The sequence below is a fragment of the Nestor notabilis genome, unplaced genomic scaffold (assembly GCF_000696875.1).
Source record: "Nestor notabilis isolate BGI_N333 unplaced genomic scaffold, ASM69687v1 scaffold5986, whole genome shotgun sequence".
Lineage (NCBI taxonomy): Eukaryota > Metazoa > Chordata > Aves > Psittaciformes > Psittacidae > Nestor > Nestor notabilis.
The window spans coordinates 153,599-171,678 of record NW_009931461.1 but is presented as its reverse complement, the minus strand read 5'-3'; the positions used below and the strand labels follow the sequence as shown (position 1 = coordinate 171,678).

The window sequence follows — 18,080 nt, the reverse complement described above, 5'->3', positions numbered from 1 at the left end:
CAGGTTTTTCTGTTATTTCTATGCAATAAAAAAGGATATGGTTTATAAAAACGCTTGGTAATACTCAGTGATACATGAGTGAAGCTACTTTTTTTCACAAGTTCTAGATAGCACAGCTACAAAGACTTCATATTTTCAATGCCAAGGAAAATCTGCAGTGTGCAGCACTCCTAATGACAATTGTGAAGGTAGCTCAAATACTTGAAAAAGATGAAAAGCCTCCCAAATCTATCAAACTCTTCCCTCCCTCAGTTCTGTCTAAATCATGGCAAACTCTCAGTTTCATGACATTCCAATCTCAGAACCCCACTGGCATACCAAAAACCTTCCCTTCATACTTGTATTTGTTACATATATGGATTTCAACATGTTTTAACAACTGCTCAGGACAGTATCAGCTCAATCCATCAAGATTTCCTGAGAAATCTTTCTTTTCTAATTTGAAATACACCCTCCACATGATGTTATTAAAACCTTAAAATTTTCAGTAACAGTAATAGGGTTCCGAAGTGTTTGAATACTGTATTATTGACTTATAATTTATTACCTGCAACTGAAGCTGCAAAACACTGTAGAATACAGCTACTCTCCTGACAGACTCCAGATGGAACCAGAAGGGAATTGCCACAGTTTTACAAGTGTGATGCTTCAAACTAATGTACAAATTTCTCTCTCTTTTCTTTATAAACTTTCTGTGAGTTCCAGACTGATATGCATGTGCTTTCTTATGACACAGTGGAGCCAGCGCTCTCTGAGATTCAGACTAGTAGATGCTCACCTTCATTTGGCAAAGACAGAACTGACCTGTAGTAGAAAGGCAAGTGCCAGACCCTGGCCCCTGCACCTGGAAAAATGCAGAATGAGGTATGAATCATATGCAAATCTGTGCTTTTCCTCAGAGGTTGGCTTTTATGTTGCAGTGCCAAACAGCTAGGGTTTTGCTTGGGAACTCGTGCTCCACTGTCCCTTTCAGAACAGCAGACCTTGCAGGGGGACCGAAAGGGTCGTCACAGGATATTAAGAGGCACATGCATATTAAGAAAAAGCCCTGGAAATGCTGAGATGCAAGCTCAAGAATGAGTGGATGCACTCATGTTCTTCCCCGTCACCCATCGTCTTTTGAATGTAACTATATAAATATCACTGCAGTAAAAAAGACCTATGGAGAATCTTGACAAGGAATGTTAAGCATACTACACTGCATCTAACAGATAGTAACATTTAAAACATGTTTTGCAGATCCTGCAGTTGGCTAGCTCCTTTTAGCTTAATTTAAATTTTGAGTTTGATGTATGTCTTCCCAGTTCTCAAAGAGTATTCAAGCACACTCATTCAGGAATTCCACAGGCAGTCTCTCCTGCTACAATATAAACAGATAAGTATATCATTTAAGTATACTTATATATTTTCATATCTGATGATACATGATTTTGAGCGTGTTCCAATCCTCTATTTTGATCCCAACCAAACACCTACACGCTCTTGACAAAAGACTTCAGTACGACCTGTTTTGTCCTCAAGTTTTCAATTCTCTGCTCAACTGTACCAGTGAAACTCAGCCCAAATTAGTACAGTTGCCATCAAGCAAAAGCTGGTTAATAGAATAGAAAGGAGAAAAAACAAAACCCAGAATACATTTGAGACCTCCAATTTTCTTAAGTACCTGAAAAGGCAACTAACTGACTGGCTGAAATTCATATGAGGCAGCAGTAAGTATAGCACATATCTACACCTCAACACTTGGCCACTTCTGAAATTGCATGTTCAGGTCCATCCTGAAAATCTTTAAAGTGAGTGTTGGGAAATGAGCAACGTGTCATCTTCATTGTAGCATCTGGAATCCATTCCAGACACCACGCAGATCAGAGGCAGCATGGGGCTCTTATACTAAGTGAAAATCGCACTATAAACCATTGGAGTATACATATCTGAATTCAAAAAGAAAGAAGAACGGCAACAGCCAAATCATCTTTACAGTTACACTGAAGTCTCTTTGAAACAGACCTTGGCTCAGCTGAGCAAACTTCCGCCAATAAAATCATCAGAATTGAAAATCTTGCTGTATTATCAGAAAAATCCTGAGTCCAAAACCAAATACCATGTACTCAGGGTGGAATCAAAATCCAGACTTAGCCCTCATTGCCATCATAGACACTTAAGCCACAGACACTTAAGCAGCAGGCTAACATGTACCAGCTGATCCAAACTGGAGAGCCAGGACAGCCATTCTTAATAGTCTCTTTTAAATAATCCTGATGCTAATCATTGGTTTTGGTTTTTTTCAAAGACAAAACAAGCTTTAAGAAAATTCTACTGGGAACATGAAAAACAATGGACTGCGTTAAATGGAGTGCAGATGTTTTACCATATCAGTTTAAGAAAATCCACAACATGCACTCACTATACTAGGATTATATCCACTAACAATTGTAGATCATATTCCAAACGCAAAGAGATATTTTGCTGATGAGTGGTGGAAAGGCAACACCTTTTCCTGAAAGACTTTGTTGATTCCAAATGTTTTCCCTAAAGCAAGAAATACAACAAAATACAACAAAATGTGCTCTGTCAGGTGTCTGAGAGCATATCCTAATCCCACCACTCTCAAAGACAGCTGGTGGACAAAGGAATTTCTGAAAACCTGGCCACAGAAAGCATTAACTTCCCCTGTTGATACTGACTTCCCTTCACAATCCATTTTGAATGTTCATATCTACATAGAATCAGTTTCAATTTTTTCTCTCTTGCTGTCCTAATGGTATTTTCTCTTTTGACCGTCTTAGACTGTATTTGCAGTAGGAATTTTCTATGCTCACCACTAGCCAGGCCTAGCTAAACTTAAGACACTTGTCTGTTATCACAAAGATTTCTGTAACTAAATCACTGTTTCTCCTTTGTTCTGCTGAAGGACTCACATGTGAACTTGCTAGAGTACCATCCTTTACACACCTCCCCAGCCCTGAAGAGAACTGCTCTTTGCTTTATTTCCCCACTAAATCAAATGTGTCTGTGGGACATCACTGTGGCCTCAGCAGCTCAGATCTTAATAAATCTATCTCACTTGAAAGCATTCAGACCATTATAAGTTTTCCCCTTCTCTTAGACAAAAAAAACCCAGAAATAAATTTCTAATCCTTAAATTGAGATCTCATGAGATTTTTAAGATTTATTACCTAGAGCTGAACACAGCTTTGGGGGAAGTCTTGGAGTTTTCCAACATATTTCCAATGGCATCCAAGAGTTTGGGCAGGTTTTTGCTGCTCACGCTTTTTCTGATTTAACTGAGACAAAAGCAGAATATGGATTGAAGAAACACTGAGGAAGGAGCTCAGAAGTGGGCTACAAAAGCTTAACAGAACTTTGCAGGGAAGTTTTGGTCTGTAAATCCATCTGCAAGTTGATCAAAAGGTGGATTTCTTCTCATGAGGATTTGACTTTTGACAAAGATGTCTCCCTGACAGCATTTTGAAATGCCTGCTTTAGATGAGTAACAAGGAACAAAGGCACCTGCTTGTGCAATTTCTACTCAGTACTCTCCTGGAGGCTGAAGGGTATTCCTATTTTTGTGAAAACCAGATAGTTCATCACAAACTGGCAGCACTTGAATGGACCAATCCTCTAGCCCTGCTGTATCTCAAGTGTCCTACTAGGTCAATTACATTAAATATCTCAGTGATATTGACAGATCAATCATCTTCTAGATTTTTTTGGCTTTTTTTGCTAGTGAAAATAGCAGTTAACTGAACGTGTGTTCAGAGAGCATTTTAATAAAGTTAACAAACATACACATTTTTTGGAAAATGCATAATTTCCATTCATACTAACCAGGACAGTTACCATATACTAGTACCTGTAGTCTATACAGATTTCAGAGCTTTCTTACAAGTAACCTAGAGAAAGTTTCTTATTTATGTAAATGAGATTGTCTGAAATGAATATCCTCCATGTTTGAATTTCCATGAAGACTTTGAGACTGAAATTTCAAGTCAGCAGCACTAAGTGTAATGGTAACTCAGTGGGATGGCTTAGTTAATCTTAATTTCTTAAATTTTTTCTTTTCATAAAACTTGACAGCAGCTGTGGAATTTTTCGTGGATGTATACTGTGCCATATATGATGTTCTTACTCCAGGCTAGAAACAAGTAAGCTCCTTATATTGATAGCAAGTGGGCACGGTGGACAGTCTTCTCAGTAACTAAAAGGAACTGAAATTTTCAGTTTCTATGTAGATTTGCCTCTTCCAGTATAGAAGGCCCAATGCTGGAAGGTCTTAAGTAGCCCAAGAGAAGCTTTATTGTAATGTCATTCTGTGAAGTTTGCCTGCAGCTGCATAAACGCTTCTCCAGCTCTTTCTGTATCTAGGATACAGACTAGATCTGCTCATCAAGAGCCGTAGTGGGATAGGAAATAATATGGACCTATATACAACCTAGTTTTTCTGACTCTGAAAACACTTACACATGGGGTAAAACTGGTTAACAAATGAGAATTGACTTGGAAATGAATGTGAAACTTTTAATTCACCTGAATAAACCCACCACTAAAATGTGGTAGTAGTTGTGACCTGGCCCACATATACCTACATATAAAGGTATAGGTATATACCCTATACCTTTCAGGGTATAGGATTTCCAATGATTTAAAAAGTAGGACTATGCCGTAATTTACACAATGTTTTCTGCATTTGTTCATAAATTCAGTTGTTATTTTAACTGATACTGAAATGTTAGAAGGTATTTAAAACCTATTCTGTTGCTATCCCTGAATAAGGCACTGTCATTAGAGACTGCATCCCATGGTAGGAGCTCACACTGGAGCAGTTTGTGAAGAACTGCAGCCTTGTGGGAAGGACTCACATTGGAGAAGTTCATGAATAACTGTCCCTTGTGGGAGGGACCCCATGCTGGAGCAGGGCAAGAGCATGAGGTGAAAGGATCAGGAGAGATGAAGGTGAGGAGTCCTCCCCTGAGGAGGGGGAAGCAGCAGAGACAATGGGTGATGAACTGACCACAACTCCCATTCCTTGTCCCCTTGTGCTGCTACCAGAGAGGAGGTAGAGAATTCATGAGTAAAATTAAGCCCAGGAAGAAGGGATGGGTGAGGAAAGGTGTTTTTAAAATTTGGTTTTATTTCTTATTACTCTACTCTGATTTGATTGGTAATCAATTAAACTAATTTCCTAAAGTCCTTCCTGTTTTGCCTGTGACAGTAATTGCTGAATGATCACTCCCTGACCTTATCTCGACCCATGAGCCTTCGTTCTACTTTCTCTCCTCTGTCTAGTTGAGGAGGGGGAGTGATAGAATGGCTCTGGTGGGCACTTGGTGTCCAGCCAGGGTCAGCCCACCACAGATGGGTGTGCAGCCTGTTCCACATGTAGGAGAAGCTCCAGCACCTATGTGGTGACATATCAAAGCTATCAATAATAAAACCCACCATCCTTATTCCCATTTTTATTTCATTGTCATGCTTTGTCTCTGATAACATTCCAGTCCATATTCCTGTAAGACTAGAAGCCAGTACGATGTTGCTGTTTCCTCTTCAAAAAACAAGTTTCCTCATCTACCTGTTAGTAATGTACAACTGCATCTTCACCTGGCTACCGGCCAGAGCTACATTTTCAGAGAAAGTTAACAGAGTTGTGAAAACAGGACAGGCAGGACCTAACTCTGACAAACACTACAGGAATCACTCAAGAGCCAGCAAAAGTATTTACTTCCATGACTACATGTCTGGGAAGCTGGGTTTTCTCCACACCAACTGCCAGTGTCTGCTGATGCCAGACTTTTTATGGTGTCTTTCTGTCAACCTGCTGAAAATAATATGCCTTTTTGTTTCTGAAAGAAAACATGTTACTTTGCCACATTTTGTACTGATGGGCAAAATAGACACTACTTACACTTCCCAGCCATCACAGTCAGGTTGCCTGGCTTAGCCTGTGATAAGCCAAAGACTAAGCAGAGCACCTGCTCTTTTGTTTTCATTTTCTAATATTGCTTTCACCACTGTGGCGGTGGTAAAAATAATATCACCCAAGACAAGAAGAACAAGATGGGAGGAAAATACAGTTTAATTAACAACACAGACCTCATGCAAGTAAAGGAAAGTCCATTTTTAAATCAAGAGAATCTGATTCCAGGCCAATTTGGAAACCACAGCAGATAAATGGTTGCCTTAAACTGGGTGAGTCAAATTCTTCATTTTGTTTTAAAGAAAAAAAATGTTGTATGGGCTCAACTCTGAGCCCATACAACATTGATATGAATCCAATTCCATGATGCATTAGCAAGCAAAAGATTATGATGTCACCACAAATGTCATGAAGCCACTATTTTGAAAACACAAAAGCAGAAAAACAGATTTACAGGAGCCATATGCACCAAGCTGGGATTCTTTTCTTTCTTATTTTTCCTTTGAAGAGTAATAAGTAAAGCTATCTAATTTGAACCCATGATGCTTGTTTTCTATATTGCTGATTGGTGTGACATAATGACTACATAAAATGGAATGATTACAGGTTTTAAAATAAAGTAACTTATTTGACCGAAATAATTCTGTGCATCTGTTTTTCATTTTCAATTTTGTTCATATTAGTAGTGCACTATTTTCATTTACTCATACCTCTGGGATTCAACTTTTTGCTTCTATCTTTACAGTCCTGGTATAGTCATTACGTGGTAAAAGGGATGGGGTGAAGGAGAGGAACAAATAATAGGTGAAGCTGCAGCAAATGGCACAAGGATACAGTCCCTTCCTGGAAAGAGGATTTTGTGGCGAACCATTTCTCCCATAATGCATCCCACAGACCATATATCCACTAGAACAGCAGAGACAGGGAAGTGAAGAAGGAGGGAAAAAAAGCAAAGTTAACTACGATATTTCACTCCTAAAGGAGGGGAAAAAGAGCAGGTTGATCAGAACAGTACAGTTTGTTTTGTGGTTTTGTTAGTTTTTTGTTTTTTTCTCATGTCTCAACCAAAAGATTAAATAAATAAGTAAATAAGTAAAAGCTGTGTCAGTCAGCTTGACAGTAGTTAGTAGCAATGGTGGAAAAAGTTTAAAATCAACATTTTCAGGAAAAGGCCCACAGATAGCAAGTAAAGAATAAGTAACAACTGCACAGAGTCATGGTATACACTGAGTTTATGGTGAAAAAAATGCTTTTTTTTTTTTTTTTTTTTTAAAGAGAAAGATAACAACAAAAACCTAGGCCCAGACAATGATCAGCTGGAATAAATCCTACTTGCAGCCAGGCAGTTTCTAGGTTTTGCCCTGCAGGAGTGAGTCTCTCTGCAGCAGTACACAAGAGGTTCCACTCACATAAGTAAAGGCTGTATTGGTAAATACTACCCTTAAGGGTTACTTAAAACTCCTGCTTCAAGATCTGTACCTATGTCCTAGGTACCTATCTATATGTATCTGTACCTACCTACCAACTGGAAAGAACTGGAGACTGTGACCTCTGTGGACTCTGTTTTTTACTGCATAGCTACTCAAAAATAGGTGCTAAAACAACCACTTTGCAGGACAAGTACTGTCAAGACCAAGAGCATTTATCTTCCTGATCCTGTCTTTAGCTTTTAGATGCAATATGCATACTTACATTGTCTGCTTGATTTGGGCGCTTTGGGATATTTTTGTCATCTAAGACTTACAAGAAGAAAGGCTAGATAGATAGTGACACAGTACACACAGAAAGAACAGACCTGCATTCCATGTGAAGGGGAAAAACCTGCTTTTAGATGCTTTAAATGACTATGTTGTTTCTCAGCTTTGAATCCTCATTTTGTGGTCGTGCTTGACCTACACAACCAGTTTCTCCTCTTTTTCTTCCCCTTTTTATCCTTCAAAAGCAATCCAAACCAAACCAAAGAAACAAACAAACAACTCTTTTCTTGGTACAACAAAATAAAGGTGAAATGTTCCGTTGGGAAAAGGAGGGTATGGGTATCAGGGGCATGGGACAGCAAGAGCATGCCTGAGGCAGTGGCAGAGTTTTCTTCATACTAACAGCTATGGGACCTTCCACAGAAGTGCAGCAAACTGGTGATAATTATGCATCTTTAGCCAACCAAGTGCAGAAAGAAAATGAAAGCAGTGAACGGTCCTTATACAGGCAGTGTACATAGTAAGAGGAAAAAAAGGTAGGGGAACTTCAGTAATGTGGCAGCATAGGCCAGAGCAGGGAAGCAAAAACCAATCCTTTCTGTTGACTTCCGTGGGAGCTGGATCAGAGCCTTCAAGCAGACCAGCTCCTTCAAGCTGACCTTCATTTTCAAATATTTTGGGTTTTTTCTCTGTTTACTTTATTTTGGCTTTGTACAAGTTAGACAAGATCATTCACGTTAAGCCAGATTCATTGGCCAAGGAAGTCAAAGGAAATCTCTATGTTAACTTCAGTGGACATTTGATCAGGACCTTTGGATGTGGAAAACATTCTTAGTACCTTCCCAGCTGTGTACTTCATCACAAAAGTGTGTCTAAGTTTTTCTTGGTGCGATTTTAATCATGTGAAAAGCAAGTGCTTCAGGGACAATAACAACAACAATAGTAATCATCTACTACATGTCTGGAGAGAAAAAAAATAAACACAAAATAATTCATTTCAGAATAGAAGAAACTCTGGATTTTGACAAAGGAACCATCTAAGCATGCTGAGCCTAGTTCAAACCTCTAATGGCACTTATAAAAATTAACAATTACAAAATATTTTAAGGAAGATTATTCCTTTTTCAGAAATTATTCTCTACATTTAGACTGTGCTTAATAATCCTCTACTTTTTAGACTTTCATATTAAAATGTGTACTGTAAATTCACAAACATTGCAAGTAATTCTTGCAGAGACTTGCTAATTTTGGAGAAGCATGCCTTTGTTGTTTAAGTCATGGAATCAGCACCCAAAATCAGTTCACTGCCTTTCACAGGATACAGTTGGCTGTTAGTAAAAGTTCTCGCACAGGTTAGCTAATCTCTTTGATGTAAATTATGTAGGACACTTTTTAACAAACTCCTGGTTTTGACATTTGCTGTGTTTGTCATTGAAAAGTTTCCATGTCAAACAGACATGTGGTAGCTTTTGACAGCAAAATCTGAGTCCTAGCTGATTTTTCACCACTATATGTTGTATCCCCTCCTTTCCTGCCTGGCCTACCTGGCACTCAGATGCAATTCTCAGTTATGTTACAACATGAGAATCACTTATTAAGTTTTCCCTTCATCCTCTGCAAAATGTGAATTCTTTCTTACCTGCTTCTGTATAGTAAGCATCCCTTACCTGCTTTTCACAATTTTTCCAGGGATCAAGAGGTATCTAGATCCCTCACAGACTGTTCAGAGCAAAATCATATTTACATCTAGGGAAACTACATAAAAATCAGATGCATGCTTTTTTAGCTTCAACTTTTTCCTCTTGTCTCCAACTCTACTTTCCACTAAAAAAAAAAAAAAAAAAAAAAAAAAAAGCAAGCAAATTTATACCTAGATCTTGACTACATGAAAACCGTGAGCAAAATCTGGGACTTTAGTTAAACCTACTAGATAGAAAACTAGATAGAAAATAAAGATAGAAACCATTCCTGAAATTCAGATTGAACTCTGGATATTCACTGGAAATTCCAGAAGTGCTAGGTTTTTCTCTTTCAGCTTGTACCTCTTCTTCCCTCAAACAATTCAGAGACACAGACTCAAATTCAGAGCACATCACTCATTCAGCCATTTCAGTAGTTTCCACAGTTTTACAGCTACAGAAGGCAAAGAGAAAGAGCTAATTGTATTTGTTAAGTTCAACCATAACTAAGAACAAGGTTCTCATTACTCTGCATCTCCAGAGTGATAAATTCACCAATGCAGCATCCCAAATACATTCAGTAGCTGCAGTACACAACAGTGAGAAACCGCTCTAAACGACCTGCCTTTTAAATTAAAGATGTCATTTCCCATTACATTTTCTTTTTCTCCTGGTGCCTCTTACAACTGTAGAGGCAGACCTTACACTTCAGGTTGCACTGTGCTTGCTATGAAATAGCAGCCCTACCGTTCTCCTTGTAGCCCATTCCCAAGATGACCTCTGGTGCTCTGTAGTAACGTGTCACCACATAGGGAGTCATCATGAAGCTAGTGCCCGCAGTCCTGGCCAGTCCAAAATCCAAAATCTTCAATGTGCAGTCAGATTTTACCACAATATTACTTGGTTTTAAATCCTGCAAAAAGGTTGTGAAAAGACACGTGACAGTCCTTCATAAAGCCAGGAATAGCTGTGATATGAACTGATATTTCAGGTTGCTCTTAAAATAGTCTTTTACTCCTCTGACACAGCTACTATCAGAAATACTTTTAAAACCACAGCAAAACCTTGCTACTGTTCCTCTAGGCAAACTCTTCTGGAAGATGTTCTAACGATGTCAAATACCGATTCCATACACCCTAACCTCTGCAGATTCTGACCAAACAATACTTGGACCACAGTACATCAATTCAACGTGGCTGAATGTCATGTGTGGTAGATATAGCCGGCTGCATTTTCAGGACCAATATCATTAATCTACACATTTCAGAGATCATAATCACTTTGAAGATTTCCAGTGTTTATTGTTTGGTTATTATTTTAATAATCACATTACCTTTTCATTGATTAAATTGACAAATAATCTCATTCCTACCACAAGCACAAAGCTATTCTGCTAAAGGGATGGACTATGATTTGCGAGTTTATAGTCATTTTACTGGGAAGATAGGGCTTTGATCCACAGAACACAAGAATCTCAAGTGATTTCTAAAGTCTTCATGATGTCATATGCTTCCATAAGTTTTAAACCAAAAGCCCCTTACCCTGTGAATAATTCCTGCAGAGTGAAGATGCTTGATACCACAGAGCATTTGGTACAGTAGATAAGACATACGTTCATGGTCTAGCTCCATCTGAATGACCTGGCACAGATTGGCATCCATTAACTCCATTACCAGGTAACTGAATGAAAAAGCAGTCATAGCGTTATTGTCTATGTTGAAGAGGAACCACAGCATCATCTCAAATAAGTAACTATGTCTTTTCTTGCTCAATATTCACTTTATTTCTAAGGACTGTGAGTAACACAGCTGGAGACTGGGCCCACTCACAATGCTATCATTGTGGTGTTTGTTTCTCACTACACCATCTCATGGCAGAGACACCATTCCTTTAGCATCCCAGCAAAACAGCTGGATTGCTGGCCCTTTCTTGGTGCATTCCCCATGACAGAGACTATACCCTACATGAACAAACAGGCAGCAAGACACTGAAATGTGCAGAAAACAGAAGAGCCACAAGCATCAAATGTCATGACTGTTTGGCCTTTGACCATTACGAGGAATGGCTACCACAGTACATATAGGAATTAGAGAGTGGTAGAAATGTCTGAGAGGCTAAAATATGCAACCCCATCCAAAATGTCTCCAAAACTCTTTCTAAGATTGCATGACTTCACATAATTCTCATTACAACTAATTGACCTTGTGCTTCTGATAAATAAGCTTCACTGACAACCTCATTAGCCCAATCCCCTTTAGCAATAAGTTAATATGTTAAACACATCAGCTCATTTCTTATGAGACCTCCCACAAGCACAGCTGATTCATAAGTAGCACTACACTAAAGCACTCTCAAACTGTGGGGAAAATATTAGTTCTCCATTTCAACGTGTGCTGCATGCCCTGTCTTTTTCTCCAGCACTAGTTCCCTCCTCTGCTCTGCACAGGTCTGCAGTGACAGTATTATGAGGAAATTCCAAATACCAAAACCAGAACAGTAGTCACATGATTTCAGCCATGACTATCTGTCTGTTATCACTAGAGTACAGAATGGGAATACATTTCCATACAGTGTATACAGAGTATGGGAATGACTGGAAGATGAAAGAAGTAGATGAATCACTGAATGTTTAAAATTTCATTCAGGGCCGGTTCATACCATGCACAGTAGTGCTTGTGCAAAAGGGCAGTGTCCAACAGAGGTGCTAGTTGTACTCTATGCCTAACACTTGTTCCCCAGGCAAGCAATTTTATGCAGTCCTCGGTTATATTAAAACAAATATGAAATGAGGAAACATTTCATTTCTGCCTTTTTTACGGGACCATGTTTCAGACTGAAGTGCCACATGTACATTAGAGTCACATAGCAATCATCATTCCTCTAGCAAACTAACAGCATAAAAGCAGGACCTTTTAACTACTCAGACCCCTTCCTCTGCTTTTGAAGGCAAACACAAACGTTGACCTCTCAAGAAGAGCAATCAGCTAGATTTTCACGCTATTACACTGCTTAGGAAGCCTGGTATTTGCCACCTTATAGGTGTCTAAAGTGCTCTCAGAGTACGCAGAGTATCTCTTTACACACAGTGTAGACTATACATGATCTTTTTTAGAGGGGCTTATAACATTTGCCTTTTGCTGAGTTATTGCATTCAAGGTACACTACAATCCCCTCCCATCTCTAAAGCTTTAGGTTAATTACTGTCTGTGTTACTTACACATCCTGGAACTCCTCCAGAGATTTCTGTGGTGTGAAGACATTTAATAAACTGATAATCTGAAAAGCAAAATACACAAAGGATGGAGAGAACTGATAAATGTAAGCAGCTGAACCCCATTTTGAAGTGTGTGTTAACGGATAAATTCTGTTTTTTCAGTGCTCAATTTACACTAACACTTCTCACTTTATGGATCAGTAAAAAGTCAGCAATATTCAAAATAAAATACTGCAGATCTCTCAGATTTCTTCTAAGTGCACTTGAAATGATTTCTGAGACATGGATTAACGATGATCAGTGACAAACCAAAATGCTAAGGGTGAGACAGTCCTCTGAATTTTGAAGTTACAGGTTCAGAGACCAAATTCAGCTCAATCTAGCACAGCAGCCCTTGTGCTACAGCCAGAAATTTCTTACCTATGAAGAATGCTCATCTGAGGGGACAAATCTTCAAGGACCATCTTATTAAAAATAAACAGAAGACCTTCCTTCTTTCTGATATGGCTTCAATTTCTTTGAGGGCACCTACTCACATACACTGATACAAATTCCATCATGAGAGGTACTACTTTTTCGTAGAAGCACTTTAAAATGGTAGGCACATTCTGGGCAAAGACATCTTGCATACTGAGACTCCTTTTTGCCTCCCTTTTCTTTTTATGCTTTATTTTTTTTGTTTTCTGTTTTGTTCAAATGGGCTGGGCTGTTGAAAAACACTGACAAGAATGTGTCAAACAGCACAGAGGAAAAACATGACCTCACATGTCTGAATTGCCCATGCTTTTCTTATGTGTGGGCAAGAGGTAGAAGATATCAGCACAGCTGCCCTGAAGACAACATCTGAATGCTTTCCTCCCCACTTCTTTCACCTCTCTAGTGTTTCATTTTTTTCCTCTTGCCTCCACACAGGTGCCTTTACAATCCTCTCCTTCCTTTGCACTTCTCTGTACAGACAGATTAAAACTCTGACCCAACCAATGTTGTGCTCTTATCAGCTTTTATAAAGCATTTTTGAAGTTATATATTTAAAGTTAATACCACTCCTTCTGCCCTCTGCTCTTTCCAGTCCGTTGAAAACATGGAGTGAGAATGCATCATTCTCCCACCTGCAGGGAGAACTGCTCACTCATCCCTGCTTTTTCTTTCCATGTGAATTTGTGATTAAGTGTTAAATCTCACCTTACATCACACTTTTTGAACTTATTTATGCTTTGCGTAGGGAGAAAGAGTCCTTGTAGGATCTGAGACAAGACAAGCATGTAGTAAACAGAAAAATTCACTCCTGATTAAAAGGAAAGGGTATGACACCAAGTCACAGCAGAAATTGAGGAACTGTAGGTAAATTAAATTCTTGGGATAATGCAATGGGGTAATCCTACATACCTCACTACAAAAAAGCAAGCTTATACAGTGTCAGGCAGATAATTATAACTAATAGATAGATGATTACAACTAACATATAATCCATGGAATAATTCTTTTGCTGTAGTGTAGGAATAGTTTCATTAATTATGGATACTAAATATTATGTAATGGGTAGATGATGTAAGAAGCAGGAAAACCTAGAACCTGCTAGTGCTGTTCATTTCAACAAGAGCATTGTGATTAGAAGGAATGATACAATGTGCTGAGGCTTCAGACTCCCTGGCTTACACACATTAGCTTACACACAAATACGTAGCAATGGAAAAGTCCTTTTGATTCTTAATTTTCTTCAACACTTTTGCAGCAACCTTCACCATGATGACCCCTCATCTTGTGCAATCTATACAATGCATCTATATGACTAGGTTTCAAATGAAGTCGAGAACAAGGACTGATACTTGTGCATGGGTATGCCAACTCAAGAGGCAGTCCTTTTGAGTCACAAATCCCAGCGACAAGAGGGTGAAGCCAGGATTCCAATAACTGCTTATGCATTTCTGGATAATGAATTGCAAGAACATATTCTGCTCTTTCCCCTTCTATCCCTCTAACCCTACTAGCAGCACCCTCATTTGGCATAGTCTTTAAATAAGCACATAGAAAGATCCTCATTCTCTCATGTGGTCATTTAGTACCTGAAAGACTGCAGCCCTTGAGCTTAATTTACCTTTCATTTCTTCTGTTTTAAAAAGGCACCCAACAATACAGTTTGATTTCTAACAAACCAATATACATACCATTTCTCTGGTTCCCTATTGAAAACTTACATTTTTATGATTCACACACTTCATGAGGACGAGCTCCCTGTAAGCTCGCTTGGCATGAGTTTGGTTCTGAAATGGTCTGCTGAGCTTCTTAATGGCCACGTTTCTGTCCAGGATGGCATCATATGCAGCACTGCAGCAATCACAAACACAGGAGTTCTACATCTTAGAGAATATCCTGCATTTCTCATGGCAAATTCCTGATCCTCAAGTCTACTATTGCCTTTTTTTTTTTCCCCCACTGAGAAAAATACTGGGACAAAAGGAGAGGGTTTCTAGTGAGAAAAAAGAAGACATCAAAGGAAACATGTACCATCACATTGGCAGAAGACAGCATGCACCACTACTTCTGACCTCCAGTTTGTAGGAAATTAAGACTCATTTTCAAGGGGTGGGGAAAAATATAATAAAGTAACTTCACATAAAAATACAATAGAAACTGGATGAGACAAAAAGTTATTTCATAAAGCAACTCTCTGTGCATTGGCTACAGCGGAGAGGCTTTTGCTTAATTAAAGACACCTTCACCAAGTGGCTCAATGAACAATTGCCCATTTTTATCTAGAATAAGGTTTGTCTTTTCCTTACTATATTTCTAATGGAATCAAGTAATTTAGTCATTCTTTGAGACCATATAATCCAATTCAAATAACATTCCTAGAAACACAACCATTTCACATGATTTCTTTACTATTTCCTTGTGATAATGAAAAAATGCTTAAATAAAATTTTTGTAAGCATGAAGAAATACAGGCTCTGGTTTGCAAAGTGGGCTTTTAAAGCTGGGCTCCGAAAATTCTTCTTATACTTTTAACTGTTTCATACAACCTTCACTTCCTATGAATTTGAACCACTTATTCTTGTGGTTCAAATTCGACTACACATATTTTAACTTCTACATTTCACAAAGCACACTAATTCTTAGAAACTTTCCCAAAGAGAATCTTCTTGATTCTCCCTTTTACCAAGAATGAGGAAAATTCTCTGCTACTCCATGAAGAGCAACAGTGTATTTTCCAAAAGATAAATCAGCCCAAACACTACTTGCTCTAAAAATACTTATTTAAGCAGCAAAGTAAACATTCAAAATCCTGTGTTTCATTTCTTATTAATTCCTACTTACTGTAGACATTATAGAGTCTTACTGACCAAGTACAGAGCAGAAAGCATGCATCAGAAGCCTAGTCACAAAGCCAACAAAAACATACAAGTCCTCTAAATATACAAGTAAGTGCTGGAAATGTATGTTCCGGAAATCACACAGGTGGAGAAGAATAATTACACTACTCCTGAACAAAAAGCACACCAATCACATCCCACAAATAAGAATAATTGTTTGCTAAAGGATGAGTAATTTTTTGAAGAGTGCTTTAGTCCACTGCTGACATTTGGGGCAGGATGGTGGGATTTCCCCTGAAAATATGCTCAGAGAGGAAAAAAAATACAATTCTCGTGACTGCCCTTGTAGGTATTTTAAACTATCAGGAAGTCCTAATTTAACTTTTTTGTAGTGAAACTGCTTCAGATGAAAATGTTAATTTACAGAAAAAAGTAAAAATAAATACTGAATATCCCCAAAATACCAACACTGTGAAATGTCAAACACTGCACCTGGGGAGGAAGAACCCCAGGCACCATTATATGCTTGGGGAAAGCAGCTTTGCAGAGAAGGTCCTGGTGGACAACAAGCTGAACATGAGCCAGCAATGTGCCCTCGTGGCTAAGAAGGACAACAGCATCCTGGGCTGCATTTAGATAAAAGAAAGACTCTTGCTAGGAGGTCAAGGGAAGTGATCCTACTGCTCTGCTCAGTGCTTCTAAGTCCACATCTGGAGTGCTGGATCCAGCTCTGGGTTCCTCAGTACAAGAAAGATAGGAATGTTCTGGAGCAATTCTACTGATGAACCACAAATACGATTAGGGACTGCAACATCTGTCATACAAGGAAAGGCTGAGCAAGCCGGGGTTGCTTAGCCTGGAGTAGAGGCTCTTATCACTGTTCTTAAGTATCTGCTTGGATGAGTAAAGAAGATGGAGCAAGACTCTTCCAGTGGTCCTGAGCACCTGCTCTAGTTGACTCTGCATTGAACAAGTGGCTTGGACCAGGCACACTCCAACATGATCCATTCTGTCACTTGGTAACAATTCTTTCTTCTCTTATTCATTAATAAAGCATATAACTTTTATGACCCAGCTAACATCATACTAGGCACGTAAATAAACAAAGACATTGCACTCGCTACTTAAAGCATATATGAAGCAGCTTATGTGATAAGGTTATCAAAGATACAGTCTGACCTGACTTTATTCTGGCCAAAGAATATCACTCAACTAAACTTTATGTTAGGAGGAACAAGATGCGTGATTTATAGCCTAAAAGTACATAGAAAACAAACCTATAGCAACTGTCAGAATTCTCTCATTCTCATTTAGTTCAGCCACAACAGGGCATCATAAAGGCCACAACTAAAATACCCCTTAATAGCGTTAAGAAATTATTGAACAAATAAAAAGCAAAGCCAAAATGATCTTTCATTTTGCAAAAAAGCAAAGCCTGTCATCTTTCAACAGTTAAATGTTTTGATTCTATCATTCATGGACATGTATTGCAATCACAACTTCATTTCAGAAGAAAAGCCTACATGAGACTATGTAAGAGTACTTTAAATCATTTTAACAATCTTTTCTCTTTCCTTTTAATCTCACTAGTTACATCATAAAATCACTGAATAGGAGTCAGAATCATAGAATCATAGATCACCTAGTTCCAACCCCCCTGCCATGGCCAGGGATACTACACACTAAACCATGTCACCCAAGACTCCGTCCAGCCTGGCCCTGAACAGTGCCAGGGACGGAGTATTTATAATATCCTTGGTCAACCTGTTCCAGTGCAAAAGAGTAACACCAGAAGTTTGAGCAACCAAACCATTTTCTCCAGTTTATGATCTCCATTTACTTTTCCATTTTTTCTCTCTCCATCAAAGAGACAAAAAAGCACCAATCTAAAATTAGAAAACCAAGGCCTTCTTAAGCCTTTGGGTTTTGTGATCCATTCCCAGTCCTTTACATAGCATGGAGGAAAATAAACCAACTAAAGTAACCATTTGTACAAGGATATTTACTTTGAGATACAAGGATCTTGACTCCTCTTCTATTACTGTCTTCTATCAAATGGAAGGTGTCCAACTACTTCAAGAAGTCAATACGTAAATTGATTGCACTGTGTAAATTAATAGCACAGATTTTTTTTTTTTTTATATTCATCAGAGAGAAGCTTTTGTTTACAGACAGCCAACTATGCATTTTACTACAATGAAATTACAGATACCACATGTAGGTCCTCTCTCTGGTGCTTGCTACACAAAATCCTTACCTTGGAACACC

General features: G+C 38.6%; 1 protein-coding gene across 2 annotated transcripts in view; it reads right to left on the bottom strand.

Moving 5' to 3' along the window:
• MAPK10 (mitogen-activated protein kinase 10) overlaps nt 1-18,080 on the bottom strand; it is a 71,534-nt gene that overhangs the window by 28,876 nt on the left and 24,578 nt on the right. Inside the window, exons 3-7 of one of the 2 annotated variants that reach the window (XM_010015915.1) lie at nt 14,697-14,826; nt 12,505-12,563; nt 10,829-10,967; nt 10,035-10,200; nt 6,746-6,817 (exon numbers count right to left, since the gene is read on the bottom strand). In XM_010015915.1, coding sequence (XP_010014217.1) covers nt 6,746-6,817; nt 10,035-10,200; nt 10,829-10,967; nt 12,505-12,563; nt 14,697-14,826 — 566 coding nt within the window. The remainder of the gene's footprint in view (nt 1-6,745; nt 6,818-10,034; nt 10,201-10,828; nt 10,968-12,504; nt 12,564-14,696; nt 14,827-18,080) is intronic. The other variant, XM_010015916.1, reaches the window with a different exon arrangement.